The sequence below is a fragment of the Carlito syrichta genome, unplaced genomic scaffold, assembly GCF_000164805.1.
Source record: "Carlito syrichta isolate Samal-C Ts95f unplaced genomic scaffold, Tarsius_syrichta-2.0.1 Scaffold308194, whole genome shotgun sequence".
In the NCBI taxonomy this organism is placed as follows: domain Eukaryota; kingdom Metazoa; phylum Chordata; class Mammalia; order Primates; family Tarsiidae; genus Carlito; species Carlito syrichta.
The window spans coordinates 156562-165596 of record NW_007252290.1 but is presented as its reverse complement, the minus strand read 5'-3'; the positions used below and the strand labels follow the sequence as shown (position 1 = coordinate 165596).

The window sequence follows — 9035 nt, the reverse complement described above, 5'->3', positions numbered from 1 at the left end:
CCACTCACCTCAGCCTCCCAAAGGCGCGGGATTACAGGCTTAGCCACCGAGCCCGGCTGGATTCTTACTTTTTAAATAAAACTCACTGAAGAGTTCTTTACCTAAAGTCCCAATTGTATTTAAAATATGATTATATTAATATAGTTAATGTTCAGCTTTTCAGAAAAAATACTTATTGTATAAAGAGAGGTGCACTTAAAAAATACTTATTGTACAAAGAGAGGCGCACTTATAGATATGAAAAATTTTATGTCTTCTCCTTAGCAGCACTGCTCTAATTCTGCAAAAGGTGTAATGAATTGTAAGGGTTAGAAATAAGTGAAAACTATGGTTTTAAAAGTTATAAAATGACATGAACTATTCACTCCTGTTAGCAGCCAACATCTTTGCATTATTAGTTAACTTAGCCTATAAACATACAAAAAGGAATGCAAAACCAACAACACTTACTTAAAAGATACTGCCAGTAACACCTCCAGATCTCTTGTAAATTTTTAAAAACTAGTTGAATGAGGTACAGAGAAAAAGACCAGCCTCCCACCAGGATGACGTAAATGGGACTTTTCTAAGAGAGAGAGTAGAAGTGAAAGCAAAAAGTTACAACAGGCTTTCCATGCATAAAGAAGCAAAATGGAACTATGATTTTTTTAAAATTCAACCTACTCAAAATGCACAAAAACCACATCTCTTAAAAAGATGTCCTTTATATTTAAAATGGTACAGTCTTCAAGGAACACTGGGAAAATGAGACGCTAAATGACTTAAAAGGCTAGCTGCATAATTAAAAAACAGAAAAGAGACTTTAATTCCCCACTAAACACAGGATTTTAAATAAAAGAATGTGTGTGTAATGAGCCTCCAAGCTTCATTGTGGAAAGTACCTTTCCAAATCAAGGAAAGAGTAGGACATTGACTCATCAGCCATCAACACAAACTGTCAGTGTTCTAAGATCACTCAGGAAAACAGCCCTTCAGCTATCCAAGCCCATCCTAACTGCGTATGAGGATTCTACTACTTACCTTGGGCATAAACTTAGAGAGTATAAAAATGATGATTAGTAGAGAGGCCACAATTCCCACACTCATTCCAGTGGAATAGTAGAAAATTTGACTTCTGCAGAGAGAAAATGATTTCAAGACTATATGTATATACTTCACACATAGCATTGTTGAAACTAGGGCAACCAACCTAGCCAAAAGATTTTTCAAAGGTACAAACTTAGAGCAGGCACAAGCATACATTAGAGATATCTCAAGTTTGGCCAGACCACTGCAATAAAAAAAATATTGCAATAAAGCAAGTAACACGAATATTTTGTTTTCCCAGTATATACAAAAGTAATGTTGACACTATACTATACTCTATTAATTGTAAATAGTATCATGTCTAAAAAACAATGTATATACCTTAACCTAAAATACTTTATTGCTGGCCAGCACGGTGGCTCACGACTAATAATCCTAGCACTTTGGGAGGCAAAGGCAAGAGACCAGCCTGAGCAACATGGCGAGACCTCGTCTCTACAATAAACCGAAAAATGAGCTGGACATGGTGGCGCATGCCTGTGGTTCCAGCTTCTTGGAAGGCTGAGGCAGAAGGATCACCTGAGCCCAGCAGGTTGAGGCTGCAGTGGCTGTGAGCATGCCACTGTATTCCAGCCTGGGTGACAGTGAGATTCTGACTCAAAAACAAAGAAATTTTATTGCTAAATAAATAAATAAAATACTTTATTGCTAAAAAAAAAAAAAAAAAGCTAACAATCACTGAGCCTTCAGCAAATCATAATCTTTTTGCTGGTACAGGGTCCTGCCTTGATGTTGATGACTGCTGACTGATCAGGGTAGTGGTTGCTGAAAGCTAGGGTGGCTGTTGCAATTTCTTAAAATAAGACAACAATGAAGTTTTCTGCATAGACAGACTCTTCCTCTAATGAGAGACTTCTCTATACCATGCAATGCTGTTTGACAGCTTCTACCCACAGTAGACCTTCTTTCAATATTGAAGTCAATATTCTCAAACCCTCCCCACTGTTTGTTCAACTAAGTTCACGTACCATTTTAAATCCTTGTCATTTAAACAATGTTCACAGGATTTTCACCAGAAGTTTCCATCTCAAGAAACCAATTTCTCTGCCTACTCATGTGAAGCAACTCCTTATCCATTCAAGTCTCACCATGAAATTATATTAATTCAGTCCCATCTTCAGTCTCCACTTCTAACTCTAGTTCCCTTGCTATTTCCACCACATCAGTAGTTATTTCCTTCACAGAGTCTTAAGCTATAGTCTTATGAAATGTATTTCTTAAACCCCTCAAAGTCATTCATGGGGGTTAAAATCAGCTTCTTCTAAACTCCTGTTAATGTTGATACTTTGACTTTCTACCACAAATCATGAATGTTCTTAATGGCATCTAGAATGGTTAACCCTTTCCAGAAGGTTTTCAATTTAGTTTGCCTGGATCCATCAGGGGGATCACTATGTATGGCAGCTATAGCCTTTTTTCTTTTTCTTTTTTTTTGAGTTGGAGTCTCCCTCTGTCACCCAGACTGGAATCCAGTAGCACAACCATGGCTACCCCAGCCTTGACCTACCTGCTGGGCTCAGTGATCCTTCTGCCTCAGCCTCCCAAGTAAGAAGGACTACAGGATTGTGGCATGATGCCTGGCTAACTTTTTATTGTAGAGATGAGGTCTCACCATGTTGCCGAGGCTGGTCTGGAGCCCTTGGGCTCAGACGATCCTTTCACCTCAGCCTCCCAAAGAGCTGGGATTACAGGCATGAGCCACCGCACCTAGCCAGCTATAGCCTTATGAAATGTATTTCTTAAATAATTAAGACTTGAAAGTTGAAGTGACTCCTTGATCCATGAGCTACAGAAGGAATGTTGTGTTAATAAGTATGGAGACATTAATCGCCTTATACGTTTCCATTAGAGCTCTTGGGTGACCAGATGCATTGTCAATGAGCATTAATATTTTGAAAAGAATCTTTTTTTCTGAGCAGCAGGTTTCAACAGTGGGCTTAAAATATTCAGGAATCTCTGCTGTCAACACATGTACTGTCATCCAGGCTTTGTTGTTCCATTTATAGAGTATAGGCAGAGTAGATTTAGCATAATTCTTAAGGGCTGCAGGATTCTTAGAATGGTAAATGAGCACTGGCTTCAACTTAGAGCTATACCACCTGCATTAGCCCCTAACAAGAAAGTCAGTCTGGCCTTTGAAGCCAGACACTGATGTCACCTCTAGCTACGAAAGTCCTAGATGGCATCTTCTTCCAATAGAAGACTGTCTTGTCTACCCTGAAAATCTGTTTAAAGCATAGCTACTTTCATCAATGATCTTAACTAGATCTTTTTTTTTGAGTTGGAGTCTCACTCAGTCGCTCAGACTGGAGTGCAGTGGCCGCTGCTCCCGGCCACCGCAGCCTCGCCTGCTGGACTCTGGCGATCCTTCCACCTCAGCCTTCCGAGTAGCCAGAATTACAGGCATGCGCTACCACGCCCAGCTGATTTTTTGATTTATTGTAGAGGTCTCGCTGCCCAGGCGGGTCTCAAACCCGTGGGCCCAGGCAATCCACTCACCTCAGTCTCCCAAAGGCGCTGGATTACAGGCTGAGCCACTGAGCCCGGCTTAGATCTTCTATTTTAGATCTTCTATCTACCTTCTGAGCCGGGCTTGGTGGCTCAGCCTGTGATCCCGCGCCTTGGGAGGCTGAGGTGAGTGGATTGGCTGAGCCTATGGGTTCGAGACCCGCCTGGGCAACTTGGTAAGACCTCATCTCTAACAATAAATCAAAAAAACTAGCCAGGTATGGTAGCGCACGCCTGTAGTTCCAGCTACTTGGAAGGCTGAGGCAGAAGGATCGCCGGAGCCCAGCAGGTCAAGGCTGTGGTGGCTGGGACTGGCCACTGCACTCCAGTCTGGGCGACAGAGTGAGACCCCAACTCAAAAAATAAATAAATAAATACATAAATAAATAACCTTCTGTATCTTCTCTATCAGCCCTCGCTGCTTCACCTTGCACTTTGGTGTTATGGAGAGGGCTTCTTTCCCACAACTTCATGAACCGACCTCTGCTAGCTGCAACCTTTTCTTCTGCAGCTTCCTCACCTCTCCAAGTCTTCACAGAATTAAAGAGGACTAGGGCCTTGCGCTGGATTAGGCTTTGGTTTAAGGGAAGTTGTGGCTGGTTTGATCTCAACAGACAACTAAAATGTTCTCCACATCAGCAATAAAGCTGTTTTGTTTTCTTGGAGTAGCACTTTTAATTTCCTTCAAGAACTTTTCCTTTGCATGTATAGCTTGACTGGCACAAGAGGCCTAGCTTTCAGCCTATCTCAGTGTTCAATGAGCCTTCTTCACTAAGCTTAATCATTTCTAGCTTTGGATTTAAAGTAAGAGATGTGTGGCTCTTCCTATTCACTTGAACACTCTGAGGTCATTATAGGGTTATTAATTGGCTTAACTTCAATATTGTAATGTTTCAAGGAACAGGTAGATTCAAGGAAAGAAGCAGAGATGACGGAATGGCCAGTTGGTGAAGCCATCAGCATTCACATGACATTTATTAAATTTGCTATCTTACATGGGGCTCATAGTACCCCAAAACACTACATAGTATCAAAGATCACTGATCACAGATTATAACAAATATAATCGTATGAAAAAGTTTGAAATATTCCAAGGATTACCAAAATGTAACTTGAAGTAAGCACATGCTGTAGGAAAACTGGTGCCAATAGACTTGCTCAACACAGGGTTACCACTAACTCTCAATTTGTAAAAGAAAAAACACAGTTGTCTGCAAAGCACAATAAAGTAAGGTGTACCTGTATTTGCCCAACACCTGCGGTCAGGGAACTGCAGAGATTGAGTCTATGTAGTTACTGCCAGATTATGAAAATTAGTATCAATGAGGTCTGCTCAAATAAATCCCAATAATAAACCTCTGCGTAATTTCCCATTCCCATCCCTGTCATCTTTTCTAACCCAATTTTTAATAAGAATCTTTATTCTGAGGAGCAGCACAGCTTCTCTGGGGAGAAGGAAGAAGCAAGAAAGTGCCCAAATGGAGTCTGGAAACTGGAACTGATTATCTAGAAGGCTAAATCAATCTTTCATGGGGCCGAGAACAGACAGCACGTGCTCCCTTTCCAGACTCGCTCTGTCATTCCTCTCACTTTGAGTTTCTCTCAGGATCCCCAAAATAAAGAAAAACATTCGCCAACCCTTCTCCAGCCCAACTTCAAACTCCTACTGCTAATCTTTCATTCACTACCCCATAAACACACTTTTTTTAATGTACAACTGAATGTTGATTTTTACCTTCATTCAATGTTTGTTTAGTTATCTATATGTTTTCTTTATATTGTACATGTCAGCCTCACCTATCTTAGCTAATAAGTTACTAAAGAAAGGAAATGAATAATTAGTTGATGTCTGTCTATTTATATCTAAACACAGGAAACTCATTAACATATGGCTCTGTAAATCATGTGTTGAGACTGTAACACGTTACTTCTAACAGTAGAAAGGGGTGGTAAGGGTCAATTTCATAGAATTGATTAACTCCTATCAATCTAATGATGAGTTGATCTAATGAGGAATTTCATTACTGCCCATATTATTCAAATAAAATCATAATACATATTAAAGCCATTTAAAAAAAAATTCCTAGCAGGGGCTGGGCGCAATGGCTCATGGCTATAATCCCAGCACTTTGGGAGGCTGAGATGAGTGGATTGCCTGAGCCTGCGGGTTCGAGACCCGCCTAGGCAACTTGGCAAGACTTCATCTCTACAATAAATAAAAAATTAGCCGGGCATGGTAGTGCGCGCCTGTAGTTCCAGCTACTTGAAAGGCTGAGGCGGAAGGATCGCCGGAGCCCAGCAGGTTGAGGCTGTGGTGGCCGGGAGCAGCCACTGCACTCCAGTCTGGGTGACAGAGTGAGACTCAACTCAAAAAAAAAAAAAAAGAAAGAAAGGCTAAGGCGGAAGGATCACCTGAGCCCAGCAGATCGAGGCTGCAACAGCTATCAGTGTGCCACTGCATTGTAGCCTGGGCAGTAGAGTGAGACTCTGACTCAAAAAAAAAAAAAAAAAAAAAAAATCAACGCAAGCAATGGCTAAGAGGCAATGGCAGTACTTATAGTTTTTATGGTAAAGTCAAACAGGGTGGTTATGAGTCTTGTCATTCTGTATAAGTAACTAGTCTTGGAACCTACCTGCTCAGTAAGTCTCCACAAAAAAATAGCATAAGTCCAAGGAGGAAAATAAAGAAGAGTCTGGGGTCAAATCCTGAAATAAATAAAGATTTTTGTGTAATAAGGAAACAAAACAGTTTAAGATATTATAAAATAAAAGGCAATGTTAGCATTATTGGTCAGCTATAGTAAAATAAATGCAACAGCCCACCTAACAGTGTTACAAATTCCACACAAAACCTGGGCACCCTTCCAGAGTATAACCAGGTCTCTGTCTAACTTGTACTTGCCTGAAGATGTTATTTTTATTTTGGCCATCTATGCTAACGCTAAAAAGGAAGAAACTAAGCTTTGCTTTGGACAAAGTTAGACATAGCGTCATCAGCACTTCATGCAATCACCACAAGGGGTCTCTACCTCTCTGGTTTTCAAGCCTTAAATCACTCGGAATTCAGCAGATATGCCTAGAACTTTGGGTCAGGGCCTTGTGTCGTTTCTCTAACTGGCTCTTTTCGTGCCCAACAATACCACCTACTTCCCTTTGCTACACAGCACTGTGCTGGAAAAGCCTACACACAAACACGTCTCACACAGGACCAGGGGCCCAAGCAGAGGCACCTCAGTAGCATACCAGATACTCCCACGGCATTCACATTCAAGAGCTCTAAGTCTAGGGGAAACCCAGACAGGACAGACAGAGGGATCAGTAAACGTAGAAGAACACCAAAAAACAGGCCAATCCTATACAACCAAAGAACTATGGCTCTCTAGGACAACTGGAAGGACACAAGCTATTTCATAAAAAACCTAGAAACTATCCATTACTCACAACATTCCAGGACCTGGGTAGTAACCAAAGAAAACAAAGGCAGACAATTCAACAGAATCCACCTTCTCTAAAACTTTCTTCAGACTCCTTCAGAGAGGAGAAAGCTTCTCCAAGTTCCACTGAATAAGACAACTTCAGTTGTCTTTATTTATGGTTCCACAAATACCCCTTTTACTTGTGAAGTTTGAATATTCAATTTTACCTTTCTTCAATTTTTATTGTTTAACCCCTCACGTCTTCAAATGTAGGCCTATACACATCAGACAGCTACTTTTGTCTAGAAATATCCAGAAGGCAGGAACACATCTATCTGATTTACTCTAAGAGTACTTGGCATATCAACTCAGGGCCACCAGTAGTACACTATATTAAGAATGCAAGTCTTGCCGGGCTCGGTGGCTCAGCCTGTAATCCCACGCCTTGGGAGGCTGAGGTGAGTGGATTGCCTGAGCCCGCGGGTTTGAGACCCGCCCAGCAACTTGGTGAGACCTCATCTCTACAATAAATCAAAAAATGAGCCAGGCGTGGTGGCGCGCGCCTGTAGTTCCAGCTACTTGGAAGGCTGAGGCGGAAGGATCACCGTAACCCAGCAGGTAGAGGCTGCAGTGGCCGGGAGCGGCCACTGCACTCCAGTCTGGGTGACAGAGTGAGACTCCAACCCAAAAAAAGAACGCAAGTCTTCACAATTCTAGGTAAGGAGGAACCCAGAATTTCCTGAGGTGGAGCCCTGATTCTAGGCTGAAAGAGTCCGATGTGGGGTGGAGTCTCCATGAACTGTTTTGACCAGTGGTGTACAGAAGGTTATAATCAGAACCAATGGGATTGTCTTGGGCTGACTCTTCTCTCTCAGTGATTATACCCTCCAAAACTCAGTCCCTTCTCACTATAGAATCCACCAGAAAAACAGAGGTGAGACTTACTCCGGATCACAATGACACTGTACTTGGTGTCCTCTATAATCTCAACTTTGAGGCAGGTTTTTGTGCTGTATAGACCCACGTTAACATAGGTGTCATTCAATTTCTCTTTTAAAAAGGAGGAAAAAAAGTTCCAGATACTAAACTGCTCTAGCTCCTTCAGTTTCGCCTCATTCTCCACCTGGATGACTCGAACCAATTTGGAACTATTTACCCGGATCTGTAACACAAGTAAAATCAGGATGAGAAAGAAAGAAGTAGGAATTTTAATTTTTCACAAAAACAATTTTTAAAAAAAACACTCAGAGTAAATAGCTACATCAGAAATGGCACCGGTTTTCCAGAAGGCTTATCAGAAATACAGAGCTGCAGTGGCTAAAACATAATTAGGCAAATAACACATGTTACAGAGAAACAGCTGTTAGAATGTCTTCTTGTTAATGTGATCTGAATCTACTATTAGGTCAGAACACAGGGTGAAAAAAGACTTCCAAGCTAAAAGAGTTATCAAAACAGCTACTTATTAGAGATTATACAAAGCAAGAGTCTAGAATAATAAGAAAATTGCCAGACATAAACAGTCCCAGAAAAAATGAACTGTTTTCTATAACGACAGGCTGAGAGGTTCAGCCCATTGTCACAAGTCACTGATTATGGGTAAAATTGGTTATCATGTGCCCCAGATGGAGTATGATTTTTATATCAATTAAAAAAAGGATTTTTTATAAAAAAAATCCCATAAACCAACCATTATGTCTTTGATGTGAACAACATATGCCTTCTCAGTAACTATAACAACAGCATTTCCAAAAGGACTCATTTTGTTCAATCAATATTACAGACAGACACTCTTGCTTGCCAGGTAACTTAACAGTGTTAGGAAATAATTGAGACCAAAGTCATTCTGCCAAAGGGAACTTCAGTTCAGGGGGTTTATGAAACATCTCGTATAGAATGAAAATAGAACAGAAGCAGCAAAGCAAAAGAGTCCATATCCTGACAGGCACATAACAGTTTCCAGCCCAAAGAAGGCATAAGGCCTTTACAAAGAAAGGGGGGGGGGGGGGGGGGGGGGGGGGGGGG

The 9035-nt window shown here is 41.2% G+C and overlaps 1 protein-coding gene across 2 annotated transcripts in view; it reads right to left on the bottom strand.

Annotated features, from left to right (window-relative positions):
- Nucleotides 1-9035, bottom strand: part of NEMP1 (nuclear envelope integral membrane protein 1) — a 22223-nt gene that overhangs the window by 3447 nt on the left and 9741 nt on the right. Inside the window, exons 3-6 of one of the 2 annotated variants that reach the window (XM_008065236.2) lie at nucleotides 7956-8172; nucleotides 6228-6300; nucleotides 1021-1114; nucleotides 451-565 (exon numbers count right to left, since the gene is read on the bottom strand). In XM_008065236.2, the coding sequence (XP_008063427.1) occupies nucleotides 451-565; nucleotides 1021-1114; nucleotides 6228-6300; nucleotides 7956-8172 (499 nt within the window). The remainder of the gene's footprint in view (nucleotides 1-450; nucleotides 566-1020; nucleotides 1115-6227; nucleotides 6301-7955; nucleotides 8173-9035) is intronic. The other variant, XM_008065235.2, reaches the window with a different exon arrangement.